At 38.5% G+C, this 13,795-nt stretch overlaps 1 protein-coding gene across 1 annotated transcript in view; it reads left to right on the top strand.

Moving 5' to 3' along the window:
• The first annotated feature begins 8,576 nt into the window (after positions 1-8,576).
• LOC127004085 (nucleoprotein TPR-like) overlaps positions 8,577-13,795 on the top strand; it is a 61,042-nt gene continuing 55,823 nt past the window's right edge. The window contains exon 1 of the mRNA XM_050871406.1: positions 8,577-8,776. Within this exon, the coding sequence (XP_050727363.1) occupies positions 8,611-8,776 (166 nt within the window). The 5' untranslated portion in view covers positions 8,577-8,610. The remainder of the gene's footprint in view (positions 8,777-13,795) is intronic.

Genomic DNA, 13,795 nt, shown 5'->3' with positions numbered 1-13,795 from the left:
CACAGTTTAAGCACAAAATGATCTTAACTTTCTATTTCATCTCCCTTGGGCTATAGTACCTGGAGTAGGGTATGTTTGCCATTCACACCCTCACACACCTGGGAGGCATGACACATCCTTCTGTCTAATACCCATTAATTACCCATTCACCATTGGGCAGACAGGGGGCACAGATTAAAGGAGACTGCCAATCCATCCTCACTTCACCCGGGAATCAATGCCGGGACTTCTCAGTTGTGAGGGGAGAGTGCTAACCACTGCACTATGTTTTTTTTTTTTTTTTTTTTTTTCCAATGATGTGACTGCTAATTAATGAGCAAACATACCCTACCAGCATTTTCTACATCCCACAAACCAACTGCCTCACAAAGTCATAGTCAGATTCTCTTAACCCCTCACAAGTCATGTGACTGTGTGCTTCCTCTCTCCAGCATATACTGCTCAATGAACTCATGGGTAAAATGAGTAATGATATTTCACTGCACACTGCATATTCCTTACTACAGATAAAGTCCATTATTATTATTATTATTATTATTATTATTATTATTATTTTTTTTTTCCAAAATATCCTGCCTTCATAATTCACTGATTTTTTTTTCTATGGGATTGGAATTTCCTTTTTGCATGAAGTCAGATCATTGAATTTTCTGACAAGTGCAAGAGGATTAATGGACCATTACTGCACATGGGTTTTAGGATATCTTCCTCAATGCATATGCTCTGTTCCAAATAGTACTTACATCAGGATAAAAAATCTATCCTAGAAAATCAGGTTGAGGCATTAAAATGAACTAAATTATGTGAAAATTAAGAATGTTTATTAACCTTTATTTTGAATGTTTCATTCTTAAACCTCACCCCAAATTTCCAGAGATAGTTTGATTCTTGATGTGAATACTAATTATGATGGTGCATGACTTGGCAATCATGCCCTGCCACCCTTGCTCATTAGGTAAAGGTTGATACAAATAGGTAACACTTAGCTGAGTAGGTGCCATAATGACTGTTAAAGTATGATGGTCAGAGATTCATATGATGAGGGGTTTATCATATTTATTTGCTTTCAGCCATGATTATGTAACCTTTTCATGCAGTTGCTTTGCTTAAGACAGTAATATAGGGTATATTCATCAATGTGAACACAGACTTCCACAGAAGATAACAAAATAGTTAAAACTAAAGGACTCTGTAAAATAGCCAAGAAAGGCTTTAAATATCATGGGAAAGAATAAGACTAAGGGGAAGCACAGAAAAAAAAGTTTTAAAGCAACCCAGTTCTCTAGAAGGAAAAAATAAATAGAAGATTGAGCTGTGTAGTAAAATTGAACATATAAGAATAAGACATGTTTTATTAGTCTATTTTGTCAAATGTTTAACTTTTATACCCCAACTTGATTTTCCAGAGCAGTATTTTTCCTGATGAGTACTAAGTGGAATGATGTGCATAGGTTGATGAACATAACCCAGCTGCATGCGTTTCATTACTTAAAAGTGTAGACAGTTTCAAGACGGGACCAAGAGATCTCTGGTGAACGTTTAAGAAATCTTAGCAAATGTAATCACGGTCAACAGCCAAGATTTATGGACACTTTTTTTTCACCTTCATCAGTAGTCTGCAGTATGAACCATAACTTTGTTGGATGAATCATATTCATATTCTAGATTGAATTCAAGTAACACAATGTCATAATTTGTACTTCCTTATTCTTGTATATTGTGTATTCCTTAAGTTAGGAAGGAAGAGAATTTCGTGATGATTATATGATATCAAAAAATAACTAGTCCTCTGTAAGTGTTGTTGATATTTGGAGGTCATTTTGGTGTGTAGGTTTAGTGTGTGTTGTTGGATGCTCTTCTTGAATGACTTACATGAACAAATTTATCAGTGTCTTCTGCACATGTGAATTTCTTGATAAATGTTCTGATCTTATTGTACAGTTTAGGCAAATTATAGGTATTGGAATTTTCTTTGAGCTCAGTTCTTTATTCTATTTTTCTACCAAAGTATATTTGGTAAATGATGTGTGATGATTGTAGTTGATGACCAAACATGTTTGACACAGTCTTATGAAATATCTTCCCACAGGAGCATTCTATGGAAAGTCATTTTAGGTGTTATGTCATCACTATCATCGTCTCCCTTTTTTCCTACATAAGCAAGGTGGAGGATTCAGGGCAAATAAAAATAAGGGAAACACATACAATCACAAATAGAACTATCATCCTTAGAAATGAGTAACACACTCTTATGTTATTAAGCTCACCCTTGCTTATACAAAGAATTTATTCTTGTTGATAATAACAACATTAATAATGATAATGGTAATGAGAAGGCTTTTCCTTATTCCATTCCACAACAAGAGCAGTGACTGAGTCACTGCTCTTGTTGTGAAATGGACCCCAGTACCTCCAGTACCATGGGAGTCACTGTGACTCCCATGGTACTGGAGGTTGAGGCTGGGGTCTTGGCCCTTCCTATACTATTTTTCCAAGAATTTATTTCAATAGGATTGTATGACTTTTTAACTTTCCAACCTGCCTCTAAGTAAACCTAGGTAATTTGTGACATTTATTACTATTATTATTATTATTATTATTATTATTATTATTATTATTATTATTATTATTATTATTATTATTATTATTATTATTGTTATTGTTGTTGTTGTTGTTGTTGTTGCTGTTGGTGGTGGTGGTGTCCTTGTTAGTAGTAGTGATAGTAGCCTTCATTTTTTTCTGTAAAAACTGTGGTCTGCTTTTGGTGTTGATTTATTAAATGTACCTGTTTAGGATGAGATAGCATTTAGTAAGAGTGGAACATGCAATCACTTTATAATGAGCAAGCCATTTGTCTTTGTAATTTTTTAAGCTAGGTAACTTGAAATTCTTCATTGAATTTTTTTCTCTGCAGTATTACACAAATGGACCCATTATAGTTTTACTTTTTAAAATTAACTAATAATAGTGACTTTGGTTCATGTTCATCCCACATGAGGAGTAATACAAACAAAATCTGAATTTTTCCAAATTAAATAAACTTACTTACTAAAAACTAATTGAAATCTGCTAGCAAGTCAAATTAGAATTGCCATAGAATGTAAATAGATTGTTTCAATAGTATTTTTCTTTCCCTATTTTTTACAATTATTGTGCCAAAGATTCCCTTCTCACCCCTTGATACCTGTGTTATGCGAGGCTCTACTAGTGGTGCTTTACAACCCCACTACCTCAATCTCCCACGCTTTTATAAATGCTGTGTGTCTGTAATAGTACTTATAGGTATAGTGCATTGTGCAGCTGTTAGTGTAACTTTCTTGTGAAGATTTACTGCATATATCTCCATTTTACTTATGGAAGTATGTGTTTAATGTTTGTATTAAATGTATTGAGGTCACAATCCCAGGTTCAGTCATTGAGTACGGTCACCAATTTACACAAAATACACTTCAAAAGGTTTTTGGCTATCACTACAGTCACCACCATGCAACTTCTCCCCTATACCTGGCTTACCCCTTTATTTCCATTTAAGGTATATTGCCAATTTCAACTCCATCCTCAGGAAAATAGCCCCTGACGTTCCTCCACACTCTTCAGAGTAGTGCTGATCTCATTTCCAACATCTTTTTACATGTGTGATTATTTCATGGCTTAAGTTGTCTTTTTCTATCAGGACAATAAAAATCATCAATCAGCAGTGACTTTAACCCTTTCCATCCGTGACACAGACGTTGGCGTCACAGTATGGAAAGGGTCAAGAGGAAATGGAAGAGGATTAATCCTCTTCCAAACCTCTCAATCCTCCTCTAAATTCCTCATAATCCCCTCTTATTTCCTCTTAAGAGGTTTAGAAGAGGATTAAAAGGAAATGGAAGAGGATTAAGAGGTTTAGAAGAAGACTAACGGTGACGTCGTCGGACGGCCGTCAGACGCCGACGTCGGCGGCGCCGGAGTGAAGGGGTTAATTAAGAAAGGAATGGAGCTTGGGGAACTAGTTGTCTGGCAGGGCCTATAGACTTTAGACTTATTCCAGGACCAGTCTTGGTAGACATGCACATGGCCTGTGCAATGGTTATCTTGAAAAAAAAATTTAAAAAAATGCAGTCGTCTCTCAGTACACTTTCCTTAGTTATGGAATAGTTGGCCTCCACTGACTGAGCCTGTGTGTTGTTGCAGAGCAGAAACCTTTTGCAAGCAAGAGGCTTTTGTTGTATGAAGCTTATAGTTTCAGAATAAAAAAAAGCTTTTGTATATGCTCTCCCACAAGTATTTTCCCTCTACTGAAAATGTCACTGAAGGAGTTATCTTTTATCAGTGTAAACTATGTATGGTTTGGATGTTCTTTCTTATCTTGAATGTTTATTAATAAAAGTAGATATGAGGTTCAGTCACCTTGATAATTTCAACAATATTCAACAATAATTGTTTGTATGTACAAACGAGCAGGTATTGGTGCCTATATTTTCTCAAAATCCAATGAGAAAACATAGTTACACTTGTACTTCATTGCATATTTTTGTAACTCTGTATGTATATGCATGTATTGCTTTTAGGTGAAGTTTTATATGCCATGAAGAAAATGTGAATATTGTACATCTATATATGTTTTTTTGTGTGTGCATGTGTGTGTGTGTGTGTGTGTGTGTGTGTGTGTGTGACTTTTTCCAAATCTTGCTTTCTTCATATGCTGTTTTTTTAGAACTTATGCTACCTTTCAACCTGATAAGATAAGGATATATTGAATGATTCTTAGTTATGCAACTTTTATGTGTTTTCATGATCTGGTGCTAAATTTAATGAATAAAGATAATGATCTTTGTCCTTCAATTAGTTGCCCTGATGAATCTCTTTTGCTGTTTGAATAATTACTGAGCAATGTATACTTTGTAAATTTGCTTTAAATCATGTAGGGTGTTTCCACTGTTGTAGTGCAAACATCTGAAAAAATACCACTTTCAAAAAGAAGGCAATGTACGTGTTGAGAGTAAATCATGTTGAATTTAATGATCAAAGTCTTCTGACTTTCACTTCCATACATTAATATCCCTACAAAAGTTTATTGATGGGATTTAAATTAATTCTGATAAAAAAATTGCAAATCTATCCATTCCTTATCTAAAGCCTCCAATATTATGACTTCTAAAAAGAGATATTCTAGTTGCTACTAAAGAGTGATGGACAACCCACAGAACAATCAACAAGTGGATTTTTACTTCAAAGATATGGACATCATAGACTGAATTGGGTGCTTGAGAAAACTGATTTTTTTTTTTATATCAGTTGAATACACGATAGACGTAGAGGCACTCACATGTTTTCATTTTATAGTGTCAAGCCATGGAGCCCCAAAGTAATATAAAAAAAAAGTGGTGGGACTGTAAAAAAGAAAGTCAATTTAGCGTACTTAATGTTGTCGAGGGATTTATTATTACCTCCAAGCCGTGATGATCCACTGGTGCCTCTGGTCCTGATTCCCCTGTTGGTGAGCATCACTTGGTTTGCTATGGAGGTTGAGACTGCAGGGCCAGCTACTTGCAGAATAGCCTGGAACTAGTGGCTCGTCTGGCACTGTCTTCAGGAATTCACGAAGTCGGTCATTGAACTTGCCCACTGGACAGCCTACTAGGTCTTTTAATCTTTGGACAGTATATTAAACATTTTTTGGCCTGTCATGTCCTAGATGGGATGCAATTAAGCAGGGTTTGATTATCTCTGAGGCTTCAGTCAGAAGAGTTTTTCTTTTGCATTTGCATTCTATACATTTATTGTTGTATGAAATCAGTGCAGAGCTAGGGCAACTCCAGTCTACTATTAGTCAAGAGGAGAACAGAGAGACTTAACACAGACGTGGAGGAAAAGAAAACATCACCTGCTAATCAAGAGGACCAGGAGACTTAGGGTCGTATTGTAAGACATTTCCACGCCCAAGAACACATATTTGACAAGGTTTTCGTAGTTGTGGTAATTTCCAGGAGTAGTTTTATGACCCTGGTGGTAGTTTGACCCTTCCTCTGTACCGTGAACCTAAAGAAACACTCATTAGAACCCGACTGACCCCCTCTTTGACCTTTAGAAATGGGTGATGTGAGAAGCGAAAGAGTCTTATAATACCAACCTTAATTATCACAGCCATGTAAGAAAGGGGACCATCACTCAAGTCAAGAAGAGGACAGTGAGACTCAACAACCATGGAAGAAAGAGAAACATCACCTATTTTTAGTCAAGAGGATCGAGAACACTGACCTAGCTAACACAGGCATGACAGAAAGAAAGTAGCATTAGGAAAGATGTCTCAAAAGGTGTGATGAGGGAAATTGTAAAGATGATATATACTTATATAATTTGGGAAATGAAAAAAAAAATGCTAGAAAATAGATGTTCAAAAAGATGGAGAAGCTTATATGCAAGAGGGAAGTATATATCATCTCTAAAGATCTATCCTCTTATATAAGTGTGGAAGCATCATGTGCGGTTTTTTTTTTTTTTTTTTTTTTTTTTTTTGTGTGTGTGTGTGTGTGTGTTGCTTAACTTTGGTCCTGAGGAAAAAAATATATGATCGACAAGCTCTTTCCATTGTATTTCTTAACTCATCTACTTACACATTTTTTTTTTTTTCAATGATGGGTACTACTGTCTATAATCAAGTAGACCATTCACATATATTGATCTATGACTTCAAACGGTTTTTTTTTTTTTTTTCTTTTGTTGTTGTTGTTGTTGTTGTAGCTGTGATATAGGCGCATGACTGAACCATAATGATACAGCCACGCTAAAGTCATTTACAGAAGATAATGAAAGGTGGTTTGGCGCAGAAATTGGCGGTTCAAACGAAAATCGGCGCTGCGGGGTGGCGGGCGTTGTGGTGTATATAGGTCGCAGCTGAAAAATAACTCGCAGGGAAAAATTCAACTTGCCCACTTTTTTTGTCCATGCTTCACTTAACTACTATTGTTCACTTCATTTATTTTGACCCTAATAACACATGGACCGCACAGTTATATTTGCAAGCCCTCCCGCGTTGAACACGTACGTACTTCTTTGTTTATCTTTCCTCATCATAATGCACTATCGCAATAATGATTTCCAATTAAACCTTACTTCTCTATTTTCTTGCTTGAATGACATTTTCTATCCTTTCCCTTGGTTTTATTCAAGCATATTTTTGTCATCTTTTTCCCAGCACCGTACTGTTAGGAACTCTTTTATAATTGTTGGTTTTACGGAAGGGTACTGTCACGCTATCTACTGTTTTCAAAGGCCAAAAAAAGAGATTAATCGGGTTCTCATGGGTGTTTTTTTTAGTTTCATATATGTGGTACAGAAGATCGAATTATATAAGGGTCAAATTAAACTATCCACCAAGGTCATATAAAACTACCGATGGAAATACCCAAAACTCCTTCGAAAGCCTTGGCCCGAGCGACTTTTTATGATTGATTGATTGATTGATAGTTGATTGATTGATTGATAGTTTATTGTTGCAGGTAAACAATAAGGGAGAAGGGAGGAACATGCCATGATTGATATAGTTTATTGTTGCAGGTTACAAACAACAATGGAGAAGGGAGGATTAATTAAATAACATGCCATCCCAACCCCCAGGCAGGGCAGAATTAATGTGATTATACAACCAGTAATATATATGTGTAGGTAGCACCATGAAACTAAAAAGATATAATGGTAGGAATGAATTAATAATGCACAAGGGAGGGGTTAATTCTTTCTAAAATCTCCCCTATTCTTTCGTTATAAACCCTATCTCTTGTTTCCCTGATGTTTGTGTCATGTGTTGGAGACGAATCAGGAACTTGAAATGGTATAGCGGTGATTGAAATTTAGAAAAAAAGTATGCAAGTAATTGAACCTCTCTCGACGAGCTATTTTGACAATTAATTTGTTCTAAAATCTCCCTTATTCGTTCGTTATAAACCCTTCTCTTGGAGACGAATCAGGAACTTTAATTGGTAGCGGTGAGTGAAATATAGAAGAAAAGTACGCAAGTTAATGTGATTATACAACCTCAGCGACCTATTTTGACAGTTAATTCTTTCTAAAATCTCCCCTATTCGTTCGTTATAAACCCTTCTCTTGTTTCTCTGATGTTTGTGCCATGTGTTGGAGACGAATCAGGAACTTTAAATGGTAACGGTGAGTGAAATATAGAAAATAAGTGAGTTGATTCACTCTAGCTGGCGACCTATTTTGACAGTTAATTCTTTCTAAAATCTCCCTTATTCGTTCGTTATAAACCCTTCTCTTGTTTCTCTGATGTTTGTGCCATGTGTTGGAGACGAATCAGGAACTTTAAATGGTAACGGTGAGTGAAATATAGAAAATAAGTGAGTTGATTCACTCTAGCTGGCGACCTATTTTGACAGTTAATTCTTTCTAAAATCTCCCTTATTCGCTCGTTATAAACCCTTCTCTTGTTTCTTTGATGTTTGTGTCATGTGTTGGAGACGAATCAGGAATTTTAAATGGTAGAGGTGAGTGAAATATAGAAAAAAAATATGCAAGTTGAACCTCTCTCAGCGAGCTATTTTGCGACTGCGAGTTTATTCCTCCCGCGCCCGGCGTAAACACACAGTGGTCCCAGCGCTGCGTGTGAGCATGGCGTGTGTGGCGGAAGGGGAGGATTTTTTCTCCCTTGTGTCCGTGGAGGAGAAGAGCCTCATTCCTGAAGCCTTGGCGAGGAAGCTGCAAGATGTGTGGGAGCTCAAAGTGAAGGAAATTACTAACCTGAAGGTGGAAGTCGAGAAGTTGAAGCTGAGTTCTGGTGAGTTGGCTGGGCTGGTTTGTCGGCATCACTGTCATGGTTATCTATTTTCACGGTTGTTTTGATCGCTACACTCTTTCCTAAGGTTTTCCTGGAGGTTTAAAGGCTAGTGGAATGCATATGTGACAACAACAACAGTTTTTTTTAAGTAGAAAACTAGATATCGGCGTGTTAATACATCCTCCCCCCCCCCCCCCCTAATCGGTATTATTCTAGACTAGAGTCACCCGTCTCAACCACATTTTCATTTCATTTTTCATTTCATTTCTAGGGGACCCGCAGAGGGCCACTCTCGGGTGGCATAATATGCGGGGATTGTGCAGGTGATTCAAGGGGCCAGGACAGGATTAGGATAAGGGTTAGGATGAGGAAAGGTATTGGGATAAGGTAAAGGGCCAGGATTAGGGAGATGATTGATGATCCTATTCCTAAATGTGTCAAGAGTGGGACTATTAACCACATGAGATGGGAGATGATTCCACTCTTGGGTACTGCAGGGAAAGAATGAATATTTGAATAAACATGGAACCTCTTCACATACACAGACAAGCACACAGACTTACACTTATGTACAAGATCACAAACACTCACATTGACATTGACCCACAAACATACCTACACAAGGCAAACAGTCAACATACTCGTAACACACACATCCATAAATACCAAACATATCACGCTAACGATCCCTTGCTGATAAATGACATCATTAAGAGTGAAAACTTTAGTGATTTCTTAAATATTATGACTGTGATGGTTAACACTAGTATCGAAAACAAGACTTTTCCTGAGAGTGAGAAAGTGGCGATCGTGAAACCTATCGTTAAAGGTAAACTGGACCCACAGTGTTAAAGTTCCTTTAGACCAGTATCCAACTTGACATTTCTATCTTAGATACTTGAAAATGTGATCTTAAATCAGCTAATGGAGCATTTGCTAGTGGTGCAGGCTTTACCGGATAATCAATCTGCCTACAAGAGGCTTTACTCAACTGAAACTACTCTCTGTTCGGTGGTAAACAACTTGCTTGTACTCATGGATGAAGGGAAGTGTGGTGTTCTGATTTTGTTAGACTTGAGTGCTGCGTTTGACATGGTGGAGCAATCCATTGCTTCAGGATTGTAAGAATATTGGAATTGAGGGTGGCGCGCTGGATTATCTGAGGAGTTACCATGAGAACAGAATTTACTGTGTGCAAATAGGTAAATCGTTCTCTACTTACAAACTTTTGCAAAGAGGAGTCCCCCAGGGAAGTGTACTGGGTCCAATTTTATTCTGTTTTTATACTATTGGTCTTTCACAATTGCTAAGAAGGCATGAAGTTGACTTTAAACTGTATGCTGATGATACACAGTTCTATTTGTCGCTGAGTGATGTGGAAAACACTGAAGATAAGCTGAGCAGAATTATGGATGATGTTGGGAAATGGATGAATTCTAAGCAACTGAAGCTGAATGAGGATAAAACTGAATGCTTAATTGTGGGGAAGAACAAGGATCTCAGGAGGCTAGATATTTCCACTCTTCAGATAAAAGATGACACTATGACTGTAAAAAAGTCAGTCAAAGATTTAGGTGTGATACTTGACTGCACTTTATCATTCAAAGAACAGATCAATCAGGTGGTGAGAATGGCAGGCTACCATCTGAGAAATATTGCATTTGTCAAGAAATTCCTGGATGATAAGACTATGAAGATGCTTATATATAATCATGTAACTAGTAAGCTGGATTATTGTAACTCAATTTATTATGGCCTTCCTAAATATCTGCTGAAGAAACTACAACTTGTTATGAACAGAGCTGCAAGGCTAATAAAGGGTCTGCCCCCCCCGTGAGAGAATAACACCTGCACTTATAGACTTGCATTGGCTACCCATTAAGGCACGAATAGTCTACAAAATATGTGTCTTGACTTATCAAGCAACGTGACTTGGTAAACCTGGATATTTGAGAAATATACTACAGGATTTTTATTTGGACACCACCATGTCAGTGAGACACAGTACAGAACAGTATAGACTCTATGAGCCCAGGGTCAACCTGGAACTGGGTTTCAGAGCATTTGAGAAGAGTGCCCCGCGGCTCTATAATGAGTTTCCTGGGGATGTTAAGAACAGTGACAGTCTGGCAATCTTCAAGAAAGCACTGAAGACTCACTTATTCACTAAATCCTACGACTTAACAAATATGAGGATTGAGGACAACTTTAGGTGCTAATATTACTGTTATAATGTTAGCGGCCCTGTGGAGTGCTGCTACCGTGGCGGACCGGGGCCTGAAACCTCATCAATGGTACACGGTACAAAACGGTAAACACTGACGCATACAAGCACTCATACTTTCCATGCACCATACATGACTGAAACAGCCTCCCTCAACAGATTTTAGACTTCGGTATAATAGACTCATTCAGAAAACAAATACATACTCACATGTCACCACAACACCAACACTAACAACTACACTTGATTCACTTCCCTCCCCTGCACACTCGGCTCCCCCGTCCCCCCAACAGCCGACACAAATATGCGTGTTATGCACCTATACAGGTGCCCTGCACATTATTGTCCAGATCCAGATATACTTGTGTTAGTTGGCCAAGAGGGGCCACAAAATTACAGTCTTCTAGAGGCAATAGCAAGGCCACACTAGACAAAAATGGCAAAATGTCTGGAATTCGTCAAAATAGCTCTCGATAGGGTTTACGTTTCGAGCTCTAGCGACGAAAGTACCGGGAGTAGGGAAAAGTTTTGCACCATTTTGGAAAACACATTGGCAGCACTAAATCATTTGTTAAATGAGTTGTTTGAAATTCTAAAAAAAATGAGTGGGTCTCAAGGTTGGGAACTCAAAAATACGTTTTTTTAGTCGTTTTTTGTGAATTTATCCAATTTTTGACCCTTTTGAGTTGGTTTTCGAGCCCAGTCGCTAATGATTTTTTTTTTGCCCTTGCATTGTGCCGTCGATTGATACCAATAACCTTTCTGTAGCCCCAGAAGTAAGGGAGTTTTGGCGATTCGCATCTAAGCGGTTGATTTTTCAAAATTTGCGGCTTAATGTCAAGGCTGGGGCAAGTGTCCGTTCCATATGTATAGGTTTTACTGATATACATATACCGGTATACAGTAAAACCTCACCATTTGCGCACTCACTATTTGCGCGGCCTTAATTTGCGGCCATCATCCCACCATATGCGCAGGTGGTCTTGCCATTTGCGCACCTCGCCGTTATGGTAATGGTGTCTCACTGGCAGCAAAATGGCATCCGCTGATCTTCTGAGGACGTTTACTAGCTGTTTTGGCAGCAAAATGGCGTCTGTTGATCTTCTGAGGACGTTTACTAGCTGTTCTGGCAGCAAAATGGCATCCGCTGATCTTCTAAGGACGTTTACTATCTGTTCTGGCAGCAAAATGGCGTCCGCTGATCTTGAGGACGTTTACTAGCTGTTCTGGCAGCAAAATGGCGTCCGCTGATCTTGAGGACATTTACTAGCTGTTCTGGCAGCAAAATGGCGTCTGCTGATCTGGGGATGTTTACTAGCTGTTCTGGCAGCAAAATGGCATCCGCTGGTGAGCTACAGCTGTCTACCACCCGTGCGCCCTCTGCCGCCAGTGGAGAACACTGCTAACATACACAACATGTCGTTTCCCACCATAACCCGATTGCCTCTCCTCGTCTCATGGTGACTGTGATTATTCGCTGTTTTCTGCCTCACCTTTGCACCACCATCACGCTGCAAGCAGCGTCATTGAAGCCTAAACCCTGGAAGAACCCGATGATAACCATAGCACAGGTGGAAGTGATTAAGAAGGTGGACAGCGGAAGACAAAAGCGAGAGATTGGCCATGAGTATGATGTGTTTCCTGGGGTTTGAGCTGTGACTGTCCATATGTATTTTTCCCTATAGGTTATTAAATTCGCCATTTGCGCACCTTCAGACTGCCCATATGTGCGCAAATGGTGAGGTTTGACTATATATATATATATATATATATATATATATATATATATATATATATATATATATATATATATATATATATATATATATATATCTATATATATATATACACACATACATACATACATATATATACAGGTTAAAAACCCTTTATCCGAAATTTCAAAATCCGAAAGTTTTTTAATGTTGACAGCACTTTTTTTTTCCGCCACCTCACGGGTGGGGACACGAGCTATATGGAGGCTGTCTGGGTTAAGCGCGTATGTTTCTCCAAGGAGGGACCACATACCCTTGGCAGGTGACGGCTCATGAAGGGGAGGGGAGGATGCCGATAGGCCGACTCTATCAGCTGACGTCAGCCTAGCCGACCAAGTCGTTCATTCGACGAGGACTTGCGTGTCTCTTTATACAAGTCGAAGACGTGAGCATGGGTTTCGTTTGTTCGCTGCAAAATAAGAGTGTTCAAAGTCGAAAATAATGAGAATAGAGTCTCAGTTAGAGGTCCACCTTGAGCCAAAAAAAAATAAGGAACTCAACATCTCATTCTCCAATACAGGACGACTCCACATTTTCAGGAACGGGTAGCAACCCTAAAATTTCTCTAGCCTACCATGACTGACAGCCGCCACCCACTGCTGGTAAAGGCTGGAAGAAGGAGGGAGGGACATTACGACGCGTATTTTGCACATATTTCGGGATGACCCTTGGCAAACATAAGTTTATGGACTGGTTTCGTGTTAATTTGGCAAGATATATTTAGAAAAAAATTAAAAACTCCAGATTTTCCCTGAACTTAATGTATGTGCAGTATTACATTTGGCCACCTTACTTAAAATTATGACTGATACCGTATGTTGCTTTGTGCCCTTCTCTGTGTTTAAAGTGTTCCATTGTTGATTGAAAAGTTACAGTTCTCTTCCCCGAGCTGCTGTGACTTAGAAATGGTAAACAAAAGGGTTGGTTGGTAGATTCTCTCACTGCAGTGTGCAGGCGGTAAATTTCGCTGAGCTACTGAGGGAACTAATCACGCAGGGATGCTACATTCGATGGGCAGTC

Source organism: Eriocheir sinensis, chromosome 27 (assembly GCF_024679095.1).
Source record: "Eriocheir sinensis breed Jianghai 21 chromosome 27, ASM2467909v1, whole genome shotgun sequence".
In the NCBI taxonomy this organism is placed as follows: domain Eukaryota; kingdom Metazoa; phylum Arthropoda; class Malacostraca; order Decapoda; family Varunidae; genus Eriocheir; species Eriocheir sinensis.
This window is presented reverse-complemented; position numbering and strand designations above follow the sequence as displayed.